Below are 22856 nucleotides of genomic sequence, written 5' to 3' on the forward strand. Positions count from 1 at the left end.
AAAGGGTGTACAGGAGTGGACTGAGCACACAGCCTTGGGGGTTCCCTGTGCTCACTGTCTTGGTGCTGGATGTTCTGGTACCGACTCTGACAGCCTGGGGTCTGTTTGTGAGAAAGTCCAGGACCCAGCAGCAGAGGGAGAATATCAGTCCAAGGGTGGAGAGTTTCTCTGTCAGTCTGCTGGGGATGACGGTGTTGAAGGCTGAACTGTAGTCCACAAACAGCATTCGAACATAGGTGTCCCTGTGTTCCAGGTGTGACAAGGCTGTGTGGATGGCTGCATTGACGGCATCATCAGTTGAACAGTTCTGATGATATGCAAATTGAAGGGGGTCTATTGTGTCTGGGATGCCCTTTTTGATGTATGACATGACTATCCTCTCAAAACATTTCATTACAACTGAAGTGAGTGCAATTGGGCGATGGTCATTCAGGCATGTTATATTGTTTTTCTTTGGGAGGGGCACTATGGTGGTGGTCTTGAAGCATGTGGGCACAGAAGACATGGAGAGGGACAGGTTGAAAATGTCTGTGAAGACCTCTGCTAACTGTGTGGAGCAGGCCCTCAAAGCATGGCCGGGGATGTTGTCAGGGCCGGCTGCCTTTCGGAGGTTAGTCCTCCTGAAAACCTTGCTCACCTTGGTAATGGTCACAATAGGTGAAGAGCTCTGTGCTGCCTCTGTTGGTAGAATCCCTCTGTGTTGGTTGGTGTTGAGGGTGTCAAAGCGAGCATAGAACTCGTTCAGCTCATCTGGTGATGTGTTATGGTTGGCTGTGACCCTGCTGTTCTTCTGCTGAAAATTGGTGATGTGTTGCAGGCCCTGCCACATGCATCTGGAGTCTGAGGTGTTGTAATATCCTTCCAGCTTCAGTCTGTACTGCCTCTTGGCTTCCCTGATGGATCTGCGTAGGTCATATCTGGCCTTTTTATATCCATCTGCGTCGCCAGAGGCAAAAGCGGTGGAGTGTGCATGTAGCATGGAGTGTACTTCACTGTTAATCCAAGGTTTTTGGTTAGGATATATTTTGCAGCGCTTGGTGGGGACAATGTCATTAATACACATACTGATGTAGCTGGTGACCACAGATGCATATTCCTCTAAATCCACAGAACAGTCTTCTCTCAAAGCAGTAGTCTTAAACACATCCCAGTTTGTAGAACTGAAGCAGTCCTGGAGCACCAGATCAGTCTCTTCATTCCAAACTTTAACAGTTTTACTCACTGGGGGGGGCTTGTTTGAGAAGGGCCTTGTAAGCTGGGTAGAGGAACACAGAGATGTGGTCAGACTGTCCAAAGTGGGGGTGGGGCACATCCTTGTAGCCATTCCTCACATTGCTGTAGACATGGTCCAGGATGTTGTTGTCCCTTATCGGAAAGCTCATGTGTTGATGGTACTTCGGTAGCACAGTCCTGAGGTTGCAACGATTAAAATCCCCGGCCACGATGAACACAGCATCTGGGTGTGTGGTCTCGTATTTGCCGATGATGTCATGTAGTAGTCTGAGCGCTGTAGTGTGGTCGGCCCGCGGCGGGATGTAAACAGCCAGCATAAACACAGCACTGAACTCCCTCGGTAGATAAAAGGGTCTGCACTTCACCATCAGCACTTCAATGTCCGCACAACAGTGTTTTTCAACCACCTGTACATCTGTACACCATCTGTTGTTAACATAAACACACACACTGCCACCTTTGTTTTTACCAGAAGCAGTCTCCGTGCAGTCTCCGTGATGCATGGAGTGGGTCTGTAGTTCAATGGCTGGTTCTGGCAGGCTTGCAGTAGTCCAGGTTTCCATAAAAATGAGGGCACAACACTCTCTGATCTCATATTGAGATGTTATCCTGGTTCTCAGCTCATCCATCTTATTCTCGAGTGAGCGAACGTTAGCTAGCAGAAGGCTAGGTAGCAGTGGTCTTGTAGTTCTAGCCTTTAGCCTAGCATGTAGCCCGCCTCTCTTACCGCGCCTCCGTTTTGGGTGCGTGGATCGTCGGCCGTTTCGCCTACTCAAGTCTGGTGATGATGCGGCCTGCCGGATGGTGTCGGTGTAGCTTCGGTTGGTGTCAGCGATGAGAAGAAAGCTACAGTCCAGAAGGACTGGACTGGGCCCGTGGTGAATTTTACCAATGTCCAGAAGTGTGTCTTTGCTGTAGGTGATCCTAGTGCACAAGCACTGAGCATTTGTCACAATCAAAATTACTAAAATAAACAATAAAGACAATCGGTGTCGGGAGCGCGTCGCAAACACGTTCGCCACGGGGGGCGCCATATTTTGTATAAGTATTAGTATAAGACTTTTGAGTCTGGTTCCTCTTAAGGTTTCTTCCTCATGTTGTCTGAGGGAGTTTTTCCTTGCCACCCTATCATGGAGCTCTCTACAGATTTAGAGAGGTTAAAGCCTGGATGCAAAGGAGTGTCCCTGGGGAATAAAATGCATTGCATAATTAAGATGCCCAAACAAAGAAACAATTTCTTTTTGAAATTGCTATTGCCTCCTGCACTTCTCATGACCTTTCTGAAGTTATTTTATTTTTCTGAGAGGCAGTGAAGCTTGCATCCGGTTGCTGTCTAAAGTGATGCCTAGAAATTTTATAGTCAAGTAATGTTTATTATAATGCTTTTAACAACAGACATTGTCGCAAAGTAGCTTGTAGTATGCCCCTGATGTGGATGGAATACTGAAGCATGGCAGGCAGGAGCTGATGTTCACAAACACTTTATTTTTACTATTTTCATTGCTTTTCAGCTTCATTCATTCACTCGCTGCTCACACAAAGACACGCACACACACGTGTATTCTGGTCGGGAGAGCTCCCTTCTCTTCACTCTCTCCCTCCTTTTCTATCCTCCACCATTACTGCAACAAACACACACACACACACACACACACACACACACACACACACAGAACATTAATTGACAACAGGTGTATTGACTTCACCACTCACCTTCCCTGGCCCTGCCCTCCATTCACAAACCAATGCTTGGCCATGCCCCTGCTGCCACATATCCCCACTGCCCGACTCAGGCTGGGGACCCGTCCAGCCTGTAGCAAACTCCCCCCCTCCCCGGACAGGACAGGAAGTCCGCCACCACCATCTGCGCCCCCGGCCTGTGGACCACCTCAAATTTAATTGGCTGGAGGGCGAGATACCAATGGGTAATCCTCACATTGGCCTCCTTCATGTGGTGGAGCCACTGGAGGGGTGTGTGGTCTGAACAGAGGGTCAAAGGGCACCCCAGCAGGTTGTATCAGAGGGTGAGGACTGCCCATTTGATGGCCAGGCACTCCTTTGTGATGGTGCTGTACTTACTTTCATGCATCGAGAACTCGTGACGGATATGCAGCATGGGGCTTTCCTCACCCTCCACCTTCTGGGACAACTGGCCCCCAGCCCTCTGTCAGATAAGTATGTTTGCAAAATAAAGGGGAAAGAGAAGTCAGGGGAGTGTAGAAGTGGTCCCCCACACAGTGCAGCTTTTACCTTAGTGAAGGCCTGTTGGCACTGCTCTGTCCACTGGACCAGATCTGGTGCTCCCTTTTTAGTGAGATCAGTCAGTGGGCTGGTGACATCCAAATAATTAGGTATGAACTAATGATAGTAGCCAGCCAGCCCCAGGAACTGTCTCACCCCCTTTTTGGTATTGGGCCTCGGGCAGGCCACAATCGCTGCAGTCTTGTCAATTTGGGGACCCACCTGCCCATGACCCAAGTGGAAACACAAATACCATACTTCCACCCATCCAATCACATACTTTTTTTGGGTTAGCTGTGAGACGTGCATGCCTCAGTGACTCTAGGATGGCCCTAAGGTGTTCAAGGTGCTGCGGCCAATTGTTGCTGTAAATAATAATGTCATCAAGGTAGGCCGCCACATAGGCAGCTTGGGGATGGAAGATCTTCTCCATGAACCACTGGAACATAGCAGGAGCCCCAAATAACCCAGAAGGAAGTGCAACAAATTGGTGTGATCCAAACAGTGTGGAAAAGTCTGTTTTCTCCTGGGATAGAGGAGTCAAGGGGATCTGCCAATATCCCTTCATCAAATCCAGTGTCAAATAAAAGTGAGCAGCACCTAACCGATCAAGCAACTCATCAATGTGAGGCATTGGGTTTGCATCAAATTTAGACACTGTGTTGACTTTTCTGTAGTCTACACAGAACCAGACTGACTCATTGGTCTTGGGAACCAGAACCAGTGGACTGCTCCAGTCACTGTGTGACTCCTCGATTATGCCCATTTCGAGCACAGCCTTGAGTTCATCCTGAACCACCTTTGTTTGTGTTTGGGTAAGTGGTAAGGGCAGCTACGCACCACCACTCCTGGGGGCGTCTCAGTGTAGTGTTGTATGAGGTGGGTGCAGCCGGGAAGCGTCGAGAACTCATTGGAAAATTCCTTTTGCAACCTGGCAACCTCTGTGAGTTGGGCCAGTGAGAGGTGGTCTCCACAAGGGACCAGAGCAGTTTGAGTCATTACTTTCACTTTTACCTCTGGCCCCATCTCCTCCTTCTCTGGAACTACCAATGCCAATGCCACAGGGACCCCCTTGTTCCAACATTTTAACAGGCTGAGGTGATATATTTGCAGTGCCCCGCCCCTATCCATTCACCTCACCTCATAGTCAACATCCCCGATTCGCTGTGTGACCTTGAAGGGCCCTGGCCACTTGGCGACTAATTTGGAGCTTGATGTGGGCAATAATACAAGTACTTTGTCTCCCAGGGTAAACCTTCTAAGGCACGTGCCCCTGTCGTACAGCCAGGCTTGACGTTTTTGTGCCTGTTATAAATTCTCCTGAGTTAAGTGTGTGAGGGTGTGGAGCTTTGTGCACAGGTTGAGACTGTATTGAATTTCGTTTTTACAAGGTGAAGGTCCCTCCTCCCAATTTTCCCATAGCATGTCCAAAATGCCATGAGGTTTTTGCCCATATAATAATTTGAATGGGGAGAACCCCATGGAGGCTTGCGGGACCTCTCGTACTGCGAATAACAGGGGCTTGAGCCATTGATCCCAATTACATTCATATTCACTGACAAACTTCCAAATTAAATTTTTAAGGGTTTGATGAAATTGTTCCACTAAGCCATCTGTTTTAGGGTGATAGACGCTGGTGTGGATAGATTTAATTCCCAATAACCCATAGAGTTCTCACAGTGTGCATGACATAAACATAGTGCTTTGGTCAGTCAGGATTTCTTTCAGAATCTGGACCCAGGAGAGAATGCGAAAGAGTGCCTCCGCAATACTGCATGCTGAAATATTGTAGAGAGGCACCGTTTCTGGATATCGCATTGCATAGTCCACCAGGACTAAAATAAAGTGATATCCCCATGCTAACCAATCTAATGGCCCAACAAAATCCATCCCAATTCTCTTGAAGGGGGTCTTGACTAGAGGGAGAGGGCACAAAGACACTTTTGGAGTGGCTGCAGGATTTACTAATTGGCATTCGCGGCATGCCACACACCACCGACGGACATCCCCATGAATCCCTGGCCAATAGAACCAGGCCATTATTCAGGCTAGTGTTTTATCCTGTCCTAAGTGTCCGGCCATTGGATTAAAGTGAGTTGCGTGGAATACGAGTTCCCTACGGCTCTTTGGGATTAACAACTGGGTTAACTGTTTGCCAGTTTGGGTGTCCTGTGTCACTCGATACAGCCTATCCTTAATAATAGTGAAATATGGGAAGGAGGATGTCACATTTGGCTGGAGGGTTTGACCATCAATTACTCTCACTTGATCAAATGCATGGTCCAGAGTCTTGTTTCGCAACTGCTCTAACGGGAAATCCTCAAGGGAATCCCCAAGAGAGGGAGGAAGGGTGAGCTGCTCCTCACTCCTCACATCGCCCTGATGCAGTGCTGATGTATGTGGCTCTGTGATAGCTTCCCCAGTCAATGCCACACTGGAATCCCCCCATGACATATCACAGGACCCACCCCCTACTATGTGATCCATTAAGCCTCTGAAATCCGGCCAATCAGTTCCCAAAATCAGCAGGTGGGTGAGACACAGATTAACTGCCACCTTTATGCTATGCTTTTCTCCCCAAAATAGAATATGGATGGACACTAATGGATAGTTGTGAACATCCCCATCCACACACAGAACCCTGACCACTTGTGCTCTCCCCAATGCCTCACCTTGCATCTGGCTTTGATGGCTTGAGGTCTGATTACAGCTGGAACCCACCAACGTGTGATACGTATCCCCTTGAACACTCACTAGTATAGGATATGCTCCAGCCTGATTGAGGATGGTCTCTGGCATGTTGGGTATCCGGACCACAGCTCCCACCTCCAACACTGACCCTGGAGATGCCCAGGCTCCCCACAGCACCAGCATACTGGCCCAAGCTTCACCTCTGCACCGGCATTATGGGCATCACTCATCTGGGGGAGAGAAGACACAGACATGGAAGGTGGAAGACAGGAGGACACCACAGGTACAGCAGGCTGGCTGGGGGGGAGCCGGCCCCCATCTCTGCAATGGGGGAATGGGGTGGGGATGGGAAGAGGAGATGGGGAGGAGAAGAAGAGAGAAAAAGAAATGAGGACTGCCAGATGGTCCTGCACCAAGTCAATGGCTTGATTCAGTGATGCTGGGTGATGACATTGGACCCACTCTGCCATTCCTTCCAGAAGTTGTGCAATGAACTGCTCCAGTGTTACCAGGTCGATGATCTCCTCAGCGTTGTGGTCATCACCAGTGACAGGTGTCCTGGAGCTGTTAACCAAATGCAAATGGCTGGCCAACCTCCTCTAATGTCAGCATCCAGAAGCACTGGTGATGTTGTTCCAGGGAGTAGCTGACATGCTGCAGGATGGCTTGCTTCAGGTCTGCATATACGAGCTGGCTGCCAGCAGGGAGCTGCTGCATGGCGAGCTGCACCTCGCCAGTCAATAGAGGAAGTAGGCATGCCACGCACTGCTTGACCAGCCACCCCCATGCTTCAGCCACTTGCTCGAAGAGCAAAATGAAGACTTCTGGGTCATCATGCAGCCCCATCTTTGTGAGGTTCACATGGGGAGGGTCCACTGCAGTGGTGGTCAAGGACCCCACCGACACGAGCAGGTGCTGGAATGCCTAGAGATCTTCCTGCTGGGCCAGCATCAAGGCTTTGAAGCATTGTTCTTGCTCCTTTCGGAGGGCAATCAGCACTTGGTGCTGGTTTTGTTGGGCAGTAGCGAGGGCATGGATGAGGTCCTCAGATGGAGAGGACTTCATGTGTGGTTCCTTTCAGTATTCCTGGCTTTTGGCACCACTGTAGTATGTCCTGATGTTGGTGGAATACTGAAGCATGGCAGCTGATATTCACACACTTTATTTTTATTATTTTCATTGCTTTTCAGCTTCATTCACTCACTTGCTGCACACACACACACACACACACACACACACACACACACACACACACACACACACACACGTGTTCTGGTCAGGAGAGCTCCCTTCTCTTCACTCTGTCCCTCCTTTTCTATCCTCCACCATCACTGCAACAAACACACACACACAACATTAATCGACAACAGGTGTACTGACTTTGCCACTCAGCTTCCCTTACCCTGCCCTCCATTCACAAACCAATGCCTGGCCATGCCCCCGCTGCCACACAGCTTTACAGAAAAATAAAGACTTTAAACTCCTATCCATCTATTATCTGTAACTGCTTATCCTGTGCAGGATCACAGGACTTTAAACATATGAACTAATTTTATCTATAATAAATTTATTTATCTCTGATAAGCAAGCCTGGGGCAACAATGGCAAGGAAAAAACTCCCTCAGATGACATGAGGAAGAAGTTAAATGAAAGAGTCTACTTTCAACTGATTTTCACCTTTCCTTTATCTTGGACTTCTAGTCTTGTTTTCCATCCTTCCATTAGTTTTTGCAGTACATTCAAAACTTTTTCTGGCATTCTCATCCATCTGTAGAATCTTTCCATCCACTCATGCTTCACCATGTCATATGACTTTTTGTAGTCGTAAAAGGTGTGAGGGGATTTTACTCATAATTACTGGTCTAAAGTTAATTATTAGCCTGTGTATTTTGTATGTATTTAAGTACTGGCACTAATCTGACCTTCGATATTATTTTATCTGATGCTATGCAGAATTGTTTAATGTAGTTTCTTATTATTGTTTCATGATTATTATTAATCTTTGCTAATTTTTATTTGAATATATTTATCTCATAATTTCTAGCCACTTTATCCTGTTCTACAGGGTCGCAGGCAAGCTGGAGCCTATCCCAGCTGACTATGTGCGAAAGGCGGGGTAAACCCTGGACAAGTCGTCAGGTCATCACAGGGCTGACACATAGACACAGACAACCATTCACACTCACATTCACACCTACGGTCAATTTAGAGTCACCAGTTAACCTAACCTGCATGTCTTTGGACTGTGGGGGAAACCTGAGCACCCGGAGGAAACCTATGCGGACACGGGGAGAACATGCAAACTCCGCACAGAAAGGCCCTCGCCGGCCACGGGGCTTGAACCCGGACCTTCTTGCTGTGAGGCGACAGCGCTAACCACTACACCACCGTGCCGCCCGCCCCGAATATATTTATATATTTATATTTTTTAATCTATATTTTTATACTTCTACATAATTCATTTAATTAAACACAGCTCCAATGTAAATAAGGTTTATCTTTCTTTGATTCTGTGTATAATAAAGTTTAAACAAACAAACAAAATGCCACAGCCAAGTTTCTCTTCCTTTCTCTCACCTCATCCATTTTAGTTCTGTCCACTAACAATTGATCCACTGTGCATAGTACTCCTGAACACATTCCAAGTTGGTTTCTATCCCAGATGTTATTTCTGCCTGCATGGTCCTTTATGTAGTTTTCAACCAAGATGCCAAGATAATCATTTCACCTCAGCCAGTTAGATGAGGCTAATGTATGTAGCTGTATCCAGGAAGATTAACTTCATTTAATGCGACATAATAATTTAGCTTGATCCATGTTTCTGTTAAATACAGTATATTTAACTCCTGATCAGTAATAAATTCATTAATAATAAGCACTTTAGATGTAAAATAGCATTTAACAGTCTTTGCTTCAGATCAACGGTGCTGAAAAACCACTAACAAGTGAAGTGAATAGCATTGATTACCTCTCTGTACATACAGTATGATCTAATTTTACATTAATTAGGTTATTAAAACAAACATTCTGAGTATTTTTACATTTTTGTTTAGCTTGGCGAACAAACACAATCTCAAAAAAAGCAAGATGGCGCCACGGATGGTTGCCTCGGTACTTCGCTCTCTCGTACTTTCTATGTTTTTGTGTATTTCTTGTGTTTCTTGCATTTCTTCACTGGTCACATACTCTAGAGAAGAACTCATAAACATCGGATTAACCACCAGTAAAGTTCTTTCATCGGCTTTCATCAATCCGGAAAGTTTTTCAGAGTTACTTGTTGGGGGAGCAGCAGCTCTCTATGGATTATGCCGAGGACGCCGAAGACACCGGGGGAAGCGAGCCGGCGCACTCATCAGGCTGAGGCAGTGGGGTTTTCACGCTGCGCTCCCGTCTATTCATCTGGCTAACGTCTGCTCTCTGGCCAATAAGATGGACGAACTGCTGCTCATCAACACAATCAACACAGATTTTAAAAGATCTGCTGCCTTGTGCTTCACTGAAACCTGGCTCAGTGAGCACATCCTGGACACTTCTCTCCACCTGCCTGGATTTCACCTGCACTGAGCGGAAGGCGAAATGGAGCTCACAGGGAAAACGAGGGGAGGCGGAGTCTGCTTTTACATTAATGAAGGTTGGTGTATGTGGCAGTGGGGGCGTGGTCAAGCACCGGTCTGTGACAGGAGGGCGGAGTCAGGGAAGGTAAGTGGCAGATTCACTTCACCTGAGAGCAATTAACGTGTTTGTGTGTCTTCCCAGGGACCGCGCCCTATTTAGGGAGGGAGAGCGAGAGCAGAGGAGATCTCTCCCGAACCAGACACCTGATGTGTGTGTGTGCGTGTGTCTGCGTCAAACCTATTGTGTCCCCTGAAAAGTGGAACAATAAAACCATTTGTTGAACCTGATTTCTGTCCTGCCGTCCTCTGTGCTCCACCCACACCTAGGGAAAGCTACAGTGTACTGATGTCACAGTTCTAAACAAATCATGCAGTCCTCATCTGGAGTCATTATTCATAAACTGCAAACCGTTTTATGCTCCACGAAAGTTTTCCTCATTTATTCTGGTTGGAGTTTACATCCCCCCTCAGGTGTGTGTTAATGAGACATGACAACACCTGGCTGACCAGATAAACAATGTGGAGAAAAATCACCCGGACTCTTTGCTCATTGTTTTGGGGGACTTTAACAGAGCAAACCTCAGCCATGAACTGCCAAAATATAAACAGCACATTAAGTGTCCCACCAGGGACACTAACACTCTGGACCATCATTACACTGTTTTAAAGGGCTCCTACCACTCTGTCTCCCGTGCAGCCTTGGGACTATCTGATCACTGTATGGTTCATCTTATCCCCGTCCTACAGGCAGAAGCTGAAATCTGCTAAGCCTGTAGTTAAGATGGTGAGGAGATGGTCTGATGAGGCCAAAGTGGAACTACAAGCCTGCTTTGACTGCACTGACTGGAGTGTTTTTGAGGCTGCAGCTTCAGACCTTCATGAACTGACTGATACTGTGACATCTTACATCAGTTTTTGTGAGGATGTGTGTGTGCCCACCAAGACCTTCCACACATACAATAACAACAAACCCTGGTTCACCGCAAAACTCAGACAGCTTCGCCAGGCCAAGGAGGAGGCCTACAGAAGTGGGGACAGAGTCCTGTACAAACAGGCCACAAACACACTGACGAAAGAGGTGAAATCAGCTAAGAGGAGCTACGCTGAAAGGATCAAAAACAGCCTTTCAGCCAACGATCCGGCATCAGTGTGGACAGGCCTGAAGAATATCACTAACTACAGGAGACCATCCCCCTACACTGCAATGAACCATCAACTGGCTGACGAGTTGAATGTGTTCTACTCCAGATTTGACAAATTCACACCTCTCCCCCCTCAGACATTAAAGATCCATTTACACCCCCTGCTATTCTGCCTCCTCTTGCCTCTGACCCCACACCAGCACTCAAGATCTGTGAAGAGGATGTTTGTCAGCTTTTTCGCAGACAGAAGATCAGGAAGGCACCTGGCCCAGATGGTGTGTCACCCTCCTGTCTGAAGGTCTGTGCTGATCAGCTGGCTCCCATCTTCACAAAGATTTTCAATAGATCCCTGGAGCTGTGTGAAGTCCCCTCATGCTTCAAACGCTCCACAAAAATCCCGGTTCCTAAGAAAACCACCATCACATGACTGAATGACTACAGGCCTGTAGCTCTCACATCTGTAATCATGAAGTCCTTTGAGAGACTGGTGTTGTCACACCTGAAGCACATCACAGAGCTCCTGCTGGACCCCCTGCAGTTTGCCTACCGGGCAAACAGGTCAGTGGATGATGCAATCAATATGGGACTGCACTACATCCTGCAACACCTTGACTCTGCAGGGACGTACGCTAGGATTCTGTTCATGGACTTCAGTTCGGCATTCAACACCATTGTTCCAGACATCCTCCACACCAAGCTCACCCAGCTCACTGTGCCCTCCTCCACCTGTCAGTGCATTACAAACTTCCTGACTGACAGGAAGCAGCAGGTGAGGATGGGGAGCATCATATCCAGCACTTGGACTATCAGCACTGGCGCCCCCCAAGGGTGTGTGCTCTCCCCACTGCTCTTCTCCCTTTATACCAATGACTGCACCTCAAGAGACCCGTCTGTTAAACTCCTGAAATTTGCAGATGATACAACGGTCATCGGCCTCATCCGGGACGGTGACGAATCTGCATACAGATGGGAGGTTGAACAGCTGGTCTGTTGGTGCGGTCAGAACAATCTGGAGCTGAACACGCTCAAAACTGTGAAGATGACAGTGGACTTTAGGAGGAGCCCCCCCACTCTGCTGCCCATCACCATCACCAACAACACTGTGACTGCTGTTGAGAGCTTCAGGTTTCTGGGTTCCACAATCTCTCGGGACTTGAAGTGGGAGACAAACACAGTCACTATTATCAAAAAGGCTCAGCAGAGGTTGTACTTTCTGCGCCAGCTCAGGAAGCTCAACCTGCCTAAGGAACTGCTGACACAATTCTACTCTGCCATCATTCAGTCTGTTCTTTGCTCTTCCATCACTGTTTGGTTTGGATCGGTCACCAAACAGGAGAAGAACAGACTGCAACGGACAATAAGGTCTGCAGAGAAAATTATTGGTGTCAACCTGCCCTCCATCCAAGACTTATACTTGTCCAGTGTTAGGAAACGGGCAGGTAACATCTCTGCGGACCCATCACACCCTGGTCACAATCTGTTTAATCTTCTCCCCTCAGGGAGGCGATATAGATCACTGTATGCAAAAACAACCAGACACAAGAACAGTTTCTTCCCTCAGGCTGTCTCTGTGATGAACAGCTAAAATCCAGATTCATATATCAGTAATATCACTTGCAAAATATCTGCACACTCATACTGTCATTCTGTGCTCACTGTTACTTATATTATATTTATACTTATTTATATTTACTATTTCATCTTTGCACTATGCACCATATTGCACCAAAAGGGAAATCCTTTCTGTGATGAACAGCTAAAATCCAGATTCATATGTCAGTAATATCACTTGTAAAATATCTGAACACTTATAGAGATCTTGCAGTCACGTGACCGGAAAGTACACAGACGCCATCTTGTCAGTAAAAAACACAGCTGAATACTGCTGCACTCGTGTACAGAATGGATCAATTTCAACTGACGGACTACATGGCTCATTTTTCTAATGAACAGATAACTAGATATATGTCTAAAATAAACGATCTACAGATTAGTGACCCTTATGGCTTACCGGACGGAGTTTTCACAACCGTGTCAGTGGATGTTGAACTGCCAGCGGAATACCCAGACGTGTATAATTACCTCATTAACTTTCCCTCGCTGTTCAGTGGTGAAGCACTGTGTGCTTATAAATCTCTGCACAGTTATCTTTACAGAAATTCAGGATTTGTCAGCGACTCAGATGTGGCATCTTGTAAACAAGAAAATAATCCTCATTGGATGGGTAAGTCACTTAAGTATTACTAGTACTGCACTGACCAGCCGATTATAGAATAGAATAGAATAAGGTAATTCCAGCTGTAATTCCAAATCGTCCGTTTTGTTTACCATGGATCTGGCATTGGAGAGATAGAGGCTTAGCAGTGGAGGTTTGAGTAGCTGTTTTCTGAGCTTAGTCAACAGGCCGGCTCTACAGCCTCGCTTTTGCTTCCGCTCCCGGCGCCGCCTCCTTCGCTTTGCTTCCGATAACAATCCACGGAGACCCCGCTGGTCTCGCTATCTCGTCCGGAATGTTTTTTTTTTCTCGTCCGGAATGTTGTGCATGCGATGGAAATCGCTACAAACCGTCATTTTCTGCTGGAAACCAATGTCCAGTAAGTCCATACGGTTGTAGTGGATATTGACGTCCGGTACAGATGAACAACACGCAAAAATACACACAAAAAACATAAAAAACGTGCACAGGTAGGGAGAGCTTGTAGCCGCAGCCGTTGTAGTAGAATTGTATATAGTAGGGTTTTCCAGAAGAAAAGGTAGAAGTAGAAGGCGGAAATATGGCGTTTGACCGACAAGATGGCATCTGTCACAATCTGGATCGGCTGTGACGTCACATGCAAGTGCTCCATACCGTCATTCTGTGCACATTGTATACTTTATATTTATTTAACTATTCCATACTTGACTTACCTGGATTACTTTGCACTCTGCACCTATTTTGTTGTTGTTTGCTTGTTTGTTTGTTTTGTGTATACGCTTTTTTATCTGTTTTGTACTATGAGAGCTAAGTGAACCGGAGTCAAATTCCTCGTGTGTGTCCACATACCTGGCAATAAAAGTGTTTCTGATTCTGATATAGTGTAACCTGGGTGATAACTCAGGTTCCACTATAACTTTGTTTATATTTACAAAATATGATTAAATTGGTCTGTAAAACTAATGAAAATCATTTGTTTGTGCTTTTGTCAGTTAAATAAAGGTTCACATGAATTAACAAATCACACATTTTTTATTTTTATTGCATTTTGGAAAATATCAACTTTTCTGGAAATGGGGTTTATCTATCTATCTATCTATCTATCTATCTATCTATCTATCTATCTATCTATCTATCTATCTAATAAAATTTTGCTGAATTTAAACAAAACCGAAGTGATTCGATCTTCAGCTCAATTAACAGGACAATAATCTGAACCCCACAATGTTTTTCATCATATTGATTAACCTGAAGTATGTTTTGAAGTATGTTTTGCTGTGTAGGGGAAATCCATGTAAATGTTCTCCCTTTTTTATTAGCTTACCATAATCCTGGCTGATCTGGTAAATTCTACTTTGATTCCTCAAAAAACCGACTTCATGTATGTAACCAAGTAACTTTTTAAACTCAACTTTGGTAAAATTAACACTAAATTACACATATCTAATGCTAAATTATTTGATTTACAGGAGCAAATTTGATCAAATTATTGGGAACATGCTGTACAATTTCCAAGGTAAAACATTACAAAACTAACCAACTTGCTCTATCTTTTAAATGCATATGATACACTCATTTTATAAACTTTATAACTATCTATAATTGAACTCACTGTGTACCTTACCTATGACCTTAACTGAGAGTATAAGTTAGATCTTGTTTTTGTAGGTTTGACACTATCCCCCACTGTGCAGAGCACTTCATCGCCACCTCCAATGTAAGTGCTTTCATTCATAATATAATTTCACTGTGCACTATTAATGAATGTGGCCTGGTGTCATTAAAAAGTGTCTTCCATTAAAGCAAGCACTGGCCCTTGTTCATCAACATTGTGCAGAAACAAGTGCAAATTTTAACACAGAATGATCCAGAAACAGTTTGTCTTCTGATAAACAAAATTGTTGCATGACATGAAAATGAGTGAATAAGCTTTCACTCACTGTGTGAAAATGAATCAACTTCCACTGTGAGAAACTAACCCGAGTCACTTATTTACATGACATATGCATACAACACGCCCTATTTTACCATCATAAACATCTTATTTACATGAAACACCTCTTGTGGCAAGCCCTGTGGTAGAGTTGCATCCTGCACATTGTGTACCCCACCTCTTGCCTGAAGTCAGCTGGTATTGGCTCCAGCTCACCTGGGCTTCTGAAGGATAAATGGTATAGATAATGGATGGATGGACTGCCTGGTACAGCGAAGCAATAACAAGAAAGCTTTCAGCAGGCTACCCAATATCCAAGGGAAAAACTTGGTTTTATTCATTTTAGTACTTATATAGAGCCACCAAATCAAATAAACAAATTCATATTTCATACAAACCAAATGCTTAAAAAAATGCTAAACAAACACTGAAAAGCAGATGGCCCTGTTCAACCCTATTCGGATGGGATTAGTTTTACATGTCAAGGTGGGTAATGTAATTATTACCACATTATCTCTGTTATCATTGTTTGTAAAGATTCCACCATATTTTACCTTCTATAAAATCAGTCCTGGGCATGACGTTAAACTGCATCCGTTGACAAGACTCCAACCAGGGATGGATGAGGCTATGGGGAGCATGGAGTTACCCCTTAATTGTCACCACTCCCAGGTCCACTCTGACCCGAAGTGGTAGCACCTGTTAGGGTGCCAGCTATGGCTTAAATAGCACCTGCTGCCTTGCAGGCTTCCCTCTTTTTAGACAGAGGTTAAGGCAGTACAGCCTGACAGAAAAACCAGAGTGGACCCCCTTAGACAATCAGCCTGTAGATCCTGCTGGCTTTTTGGCAACTCCTGCAGAAAAAATCAGTGCTGTCTGTCTACAGCAAAACAATATGGGGGATGACAGTTATGGGTTATAAGTCAGTGGTGATTGGTGTAACTGCAAGCACCACGGGCCATCCCCGATGGTGGGAGAGACCACCATACCTCACTGAACAGCTACTGCCCACCTTAAGCCAGGCAGTCCCTGGCTAATTGGGTGCTGATCTGCCACAATCTGCCTGCCCTACTGGGTGCGTAGAGCTTAAGGATCGATCCTGGCAAGCAGGTTGCCTCCACTCACCACAAGGTTCTGAGGATGATGAAAAAGATTGCTTCTATGAAGATCTATCTAGGCTAATTTCCACCACGCCTGCATCAGAAGGAATCTTCATCCTTGGTGACTTCAATGCACACATAGCAGCTGACTATGAAACCTGGAGCCCTACCATAGGCAAATTTGGTGTCGGTGCCATCAATGACAATGGCCAGAGATTGCTTGAGATATGCACATATCACCAGCTTTGTGTGATGAACACCTTCTGCAACAAACAACACTGACATGTGTCCTGACACCACCCTTGATCAGGGCATTGGCATCAGCTTGACCTGATAATCACCAGGAAGACCCAACTGAACACTGTGCACAACATCTGCTCATACCACAGTGCAGACTGCAACACAGACCATAGCTTAGTGTGCTCCATCCTCTGTTTACACCCAAAGCCATTCCACAACACAAGGCAGAAGATGACCCCCCAAATCAATGCAGCAAGAGTGAAGAACCAGCAGCTCTGTGAGGAATTCAAGACCTCTTTGGAATCTGCCCTGCTAAACTGCCCCTTTGATGATAGCTCAAAGATGTGGGAGTTCATCTACAATGCTATTTACAAAACTGCAATGGAATGCTTTGGCAAGAAGAAACACAAACAAGAGGATTGGTTTGAAGAGAGCTATGAAGTCCTTGCTCCATTCCTGGAAGCCAAATGCAAAGCCTTTCTGCACCACAAAGCACATCCATCACCCTCCTCACTTGATGCCTTCAAAGTGGCTAGAAACAATGCTCAACACATTGCCAGAAAGTGTGCCAATGACTATTGGTCATCCCTTGCAGAGAAGATCCAAATGTTCTCAGACACAGGCAACCTAAAAGAGCTGTTCAAGGGTATAAAGACAGCATTCAGCCCAACTGCCAACAAGACTGCTCCACTGAAGTCTCTCACTGTTGAGCTCATCACAGACAAGACCAAGCAGCTTGAGCAATGAGTTCAGCACTATGAAGCACTATACAGCACTGAGAATCAGGTGACAAGAAAAGCCATATAATCTCTGGAATCCTTCCCAACTATGTCTGAGCTTGACCAAGTTCCAACAGAGAGGGAGTTGCTTAAAGCCATTGACTCTCTTTCCATGGGTAAGGCCCCAGACAGTGATGGCATACCACCTGAAGTCATCGGAGCTGGAAAAAACTCATCACTGATCAAACACCTCTAGCAACTGTTAATCCAATGCTGGCAGGAAGCTCACATCCCACAAGACCTACGCAATGCTAAAATCATCACTCTGTACAAAAACAAAGGCAAGCGTTCCAACTGCAACAATTACAGAGGCATATCCCTGTTGTCAATCATTGGGAAAGTGTTTGCAAGAGTAGCCCTGAAACACCTCCAAATCCTAGCAGACAGAGTGTACCCCAAGTTGCAGTGTGGATTCAGAGCACATCATTCCACTGTTGACATGATATTTTCCCTCAGACAGTTACAAGAAAAGAGCCAGGAGCAGAACATGCCACTCTACCTCGTGTTCATTGACCTGACCAAGGCCTTTGACCTTGTAAGCCGTGAAGGGTTATTTGTGCTCCTTGAAAGAATTGGCTGTCCCCCAACCCTATTGAGGATCATCAAATCGTTCCACAATGACATGAAGGCAAGGATTTTCTATGATGGATCCCTTTCTGATCCCTTTCCCATCAAAAGCAGAGTAAAGCAAGGTTGTGTTCTTGCACCAACCCTCTTTGGTATCTTTTTCTCACTCCTTCTACAACATGCTTTCCACTCAACTGATGAAGATGTCTACATCCAGATCCGATAGTACATGTACATCCGATAGTACTGATGAAGACGTCTACAACCAGATCCGATAGTAGCCTTTTCAATATTGCACGGTTGAGAGCCAAGACTAAAGTACAGCGAGTGTTGATCAGAGAGCTTCTGTTTGCTGATAATGCCGCCCTCATAGCACAATCTGAGGAAGGCTTGCAAAGGCTGGTGGACCTTTTCTCCAAAGCATGCAAAGAATTTGGCCTTACCATCAGTCTGAAGAAGACCCAAGTATTGGTGCAAAACCCAAGATGCAATGCAGAACCAAGTATCACCACAGACAGCACTGTCCTTGATGTGGCCAGCGAATTTACTTACCTGGGCTCTACCCTCTCCGATAACCTGTCCCTTGACCAAGAAATAGCCAAACACATTGGAAAGGCTTCAACAACATTGGCCCACCTCTCAAAACAAGTCTGGGAGAACCACCTGCTCACAACCAGCACAAAAGTGAAGGTATACAATGCCTGTGTTCTCAGTATCCTTCTATATGGATCTGAGAACTAGGGTTAGGGTTATGGTTAGCATTTTCTTTTTCCCAAAAAAATTATTTTCTGCTGCATAGGTACTTATAAAGCAAACTTGGGACTTTGAAATGCAGGACATAAATTGATCACAAATATATAAACAAATAAATAATTAAATAAATCAAAATCACATCTGGTATGTTTTAGTGTTGATATGAAATAATATCATAACTTGAAAAAAATATGCAATAATCTTCAGATGTCTTTGAAAATAAAAGGTGTGTTGTTTGTGTCCATATCAACTGAAGTACTAGTGAGGTAATAAAGGTCAATGTCATCACCTCTGGTTCACATATACAATACCTCATTACCTACACTGTATAATAATAATAATAATAATAATAATAATAATAATAATAATAATAATTATTATTATTATTATTATTATTATTATTATTATTATTACTACTATTATAAATTTTCTATGCTTAGATTTTTATTGTTTGTATTTACACTGCTCTACTGAACTTGCTATTATTGTTGACTTTTTTATTTTTTAAGTGCAAATTAAAAAAAAAATTCAGGTTTTTAAAACATTATACTAAAATTTACATACACTCTAAGTAGATTTGAGTTTAATTGTATAGATAAGCAAAATTTATGAAAAAGAAAACTGTGGAATTTGCATTTGCTTAGTTTTATAGTCAGATCTGACCATATGCAACTCTGATGAATAAGTCATATATCCATATTTATCTGGCCATCAATTCCATTTAGTTGATTTTTTTATTGTTAGTACACATTTATTCATCTTTTATCTGCACATAGTGTGGAGTAACCACATATTACTTCCTCTCCTGTTTCAGACTGGGGACTGTGCTGATTTATATCCGTCTAGTGTTTAAGAACTTGACCAACATACCAAGCGAGTCTGATGTTATCAAAGCTGCTAATGCTCTGCTGGACTCAAGTGTCAGATTAGCATGGGATACTAAAACAGTCAGAGTGTATAATCCTGTCAGCGTACAGAATGTCACCTATCAGAGTAAGCCTCTTTCCTGATTATGCAGTTTTGTAAGTTATTTTGAGATGTAGTGACATTTCAAAGGTTATAACCCTCGCATGTTCTTTCTAGAATTTAACAACAACTCATACATTATTAGCTTTGGATTTGGAATTAGCAATGTGAGCTTTGCTGTTAACACTGAACTACAGAATGAAACATATAATATAATCCAAGACACCATCAATGGCCTGGTGAGTATGGCTCATCTTGTAATTTATTCTTATGTTTTATAATAAAATAAAATCAATTGCAAAATTTCTAAATTATGTGAAATATTACAGCTGTATGTAATCTTTACATTTATATTCAGCTTAACAGAATTCTGAATTCTCCAAATTCTCAACAATTTACCTTCCCAAGAGCAACCTTTATGTAAGTAATGATATAAATCTATTCTCAGGGAGGTTTGTATGTGGAAAAATTATCAAATTGAACTTTAAAATATCACCTCACATTCTTTAATTTGTCTCATTCTTTTCAGGAGTAACTCGACCACGATTATGGCTGATTCAGAATTTGTTATTTCAGGAAGTTTTTTCAGCAGTTTTGTACCAAGTGGATTTCTTGCTCAGATATTCTTAGTTAGTGGTGTGAGTTACCCAACCCCCCCAGCACCCACAACCCCTGGGATTGAGCCCACTAAGGGAGGGTTTCCAAGTTGGGCACTTGCCATCATTATCCCCTGCAGTGCAGCCATTATTCTCATACCATGCTGGATTATACTCTGTGTAAGTGCCACCAAAATGTTAATCTTTAGTATCTTTATTATAATTTTAAAAGACTAAAGATTTTTTAGTTTTGTTTATTAGATGAAATAGGTAACACATTTCAGCAACATCAAGATTCAGATTCTTATATTCAATCTCTCTCATCTTGCTTTCTTTCTTTTTCTCTGTCTTTCAGTGTCTGCTATGTGGCTGCTGTGCTGCCTTAAGGAGACGCTACAGTCGAAGAAGATCCTACAATGTCCAATACACAACACGGAATGGACTCTTTTAAAAACATACTGAAAGCAAACATAGTTCCTCCCCAAAAAAATCCCCCCAAAAAATTGCTGAAAAAAGTTTGGAAATATTTTATTTGATATAAAGAACAGAATATCACTTATATAATTAACTGATTCATACTTTCCATTTTAATTAATTATTTCTGTCACAATATCAATACATTTCTCAAATCTTCATAAGCAAATATTATATGTAAATGTATATTGTACTAAGCTGAAATGAATGGAATACTGAATGCACTAGTAAATCATAATTTCAATGTAATTTATTCTTTAAATGAATGTCTTGTAAATAAATATGTTATTAGAGGAAAATATGTGTATTTCCATTTCCGGTTGATAGTATGCTGTGCACATTTTGGCTGCTGCTTCTGTCAGAATTCAGGCACTTACAAATGTATGTGCAGAAGAAGGTGTAAAGCAAACTGTAGACAAATCCAAGTCGAGAGACAGAAGTCATGGTCAGTAGCAAGTGAGGGTCGGCAATCCGCGAACAATGTGGTCGAGAAAAGACAAAGGGCAAAAATGTGAGAGAGTAAGCAAAGGTCAAAAATAGAGAGGCAGTCAGAATAAACACTGCTTGGTATGAACTGAATGGAACAGAATGATACTTCACACTGAAGTGGCATGTGTAAAAGGCTTAAATGGGGAGAGTGGTGATTAGGGAAATGAGTATCAGCTGAGATCAGTAGTCAGGAGACAGAGGGTGCTGTGAGACTTGGTGATTGCAGTTCAAGGTGTCCATGTTTGTAATCAAAGTGTTCTCAGCTGATTTACTGACAGACACCCCCCCCCCCCCCCCCCCCCCCCCGAGGAGCTCCCTGCCCCCTACCTCTGGATGCTGGTTTGTCCGGATATAGGGTGTGGAATTCTTGCTTGATGAGCAGGTCTAGAACATCCTTGATGGTGATCCAGCTCTGTTCTTCAGGGCCATTACCCTCCTAATCTACTAGGTACTTGATTTGTCCTCCTCTTTGCCTTGAGTTGAGGATCTTATTTACGTGGTAGACTGGTTCACCCTCTATGTCGAGAGCTGGGTGTTCCTGGACTGGTGCATTCTCAGCAAGGGGTCCCGGGATAGCAGGTTTTAGACTGGAGATGTGAAATGTGGGTGTTAGCCTGCTGTGAGGGGGGAGTTCCAGATGGTATCTTCTTCTTCTTCTTCGGCTGCTCCCAATTAAGGGTCGCCACAGCGGATCTTTCGTCTCCATTGCTCCCTGTCTTCCGCATCTTTCTCTACCACACCTGCCACTTTCATGTCCTCTCTCACCACATCCATGTATCTCCTCTTTGGCCTTCCTCATTTTCGTTTGCCTGGCAGCTCCATCCTCAACATTCTCCTTCCCACATGCTCTGCATCTCTTCTCAGGATGTGCCCATACCATCTCAGTCTCATCTCTCTTAGCTTAATTCCCAAGCTCTCCACAAGTGCTGTCCCTCTGATGTGCTCGTTCCTTATCCTGTCCAACCTTGTCACTCCCATCGCAAACCTTAACATCCTCAACTCCACCACCTCCAACTTTGCCTCCTGTCTCTTCATTAAGGGTACAGTCTCCAATCCATACATCACAGCTGGTCTCACTACTGTCTTATACATCTTACCTTTCACTTCTGCTGGGACTTTCCTATCACAAATGACTCCCAAAATCCTTCTCCAACTGCTCCACCCTGCCTGCACTCTCTTTCTCACCTCACTATCACAGCCCCCATTTTCCTGCACAGTTGACCCCAGGTACTTGAATTCACCAACTTTCTTTATGTCTGCTCCTTGCATCTTCACTACACTCTCGTCCCCATTCTCATTGATGCACATGTATTCTGTTTTGCTACTGCTCACCTTCATTCTTCTTCGTTCCAATGCATCCCTCCATCTCTCCAAACCCAACTCAACCTCCTTTCTACTTTCACCACAAATCACATCATCCGCAAATATCATGTTCCATGGTGACTCTTGCCTCACTTCATCCGTCAAGCTATCCATCACTATGGCAAACAAAAAAGGACTCAAAGCAGGTCCTTGATGGAGTCCCACCTTCACCTTGAACCATTCAGTTGTTCCAACTGCACACCTCACTGCTGTTTCACTGTTCTCATGCATGTCTTGCACCACTCTAATATACTTCTCATTCACTCCACTCTTTCTCATACAATACCATAACTCATCTCTCGGCACTCTATCGTATGCCTTCTCCAGGTCTACAAACACACAATGTAGCTTTCTCAGGCCTTCCCTGTACTTCTCCATTAACATTCTTAAAGCAAAAATTGCATCTGACATGCTCTTCCTTGCCATAAACCTGCACTGCTGTTCACAGATTGCTACCTCTCTTCTCACTCTCGCCTCCAATA

At 44.3% G+C, this 22856-nt stretch overlaps 1 protein-coding gene across 1 annotated transcript in view; it reads left to right on the top strand.

Moving 5' to 3' along the window:
- Positions 1-20726, top strand: part of wu:fc34e06 (mucin-2) — a 67984-nt gene extending 47258 nt beyond the window's left edge. The window contains exons 38-45 of the mRNA XM_060926666.1: positions 14435-14496; positions 14585-14631; positions 14784-14832; positions 19302-19480; positions 19571-19692; positions 19812-19873; positions 19983-20229; positions 20405-20726. Of these exons, the coding sequence (XP_060782649.1) occupies positions 14435-14496; positions 14585-14631; positions 14784-14832; positions 19302-19480; positions 19571-19692; positions 19812-19873; positions 19983-20229; positions 20405-20500 (864 nt within the window). The 3' untranslated portion in view covers positions 20501-20726. The remainder of the gene's footprint in view (positions 1-14434; positions 14497-14584; positions 14632-14783; positions 14833-19301; positions 19481-19570; positions 19693-19811; positions 19874-19982; positions 20230-20404) is intronic.
- Positions 20727-22856: the final 2130 nt, after the last annotated feature.

This window comes from Neoarius graeffei, chromosome 7 (genome assembly GCF_027579695.1).
Source record: "Neoarius graeffei isolate fNeoGra1 chromosome 7, fNeoGra1.pri, whole genome shotgun sequence".
NCBI lineage: Eukaryota > Metazoa > Chordata > Actinopteri > Siluriformes > Ariidae > Neoarius > Neoarius graeffei.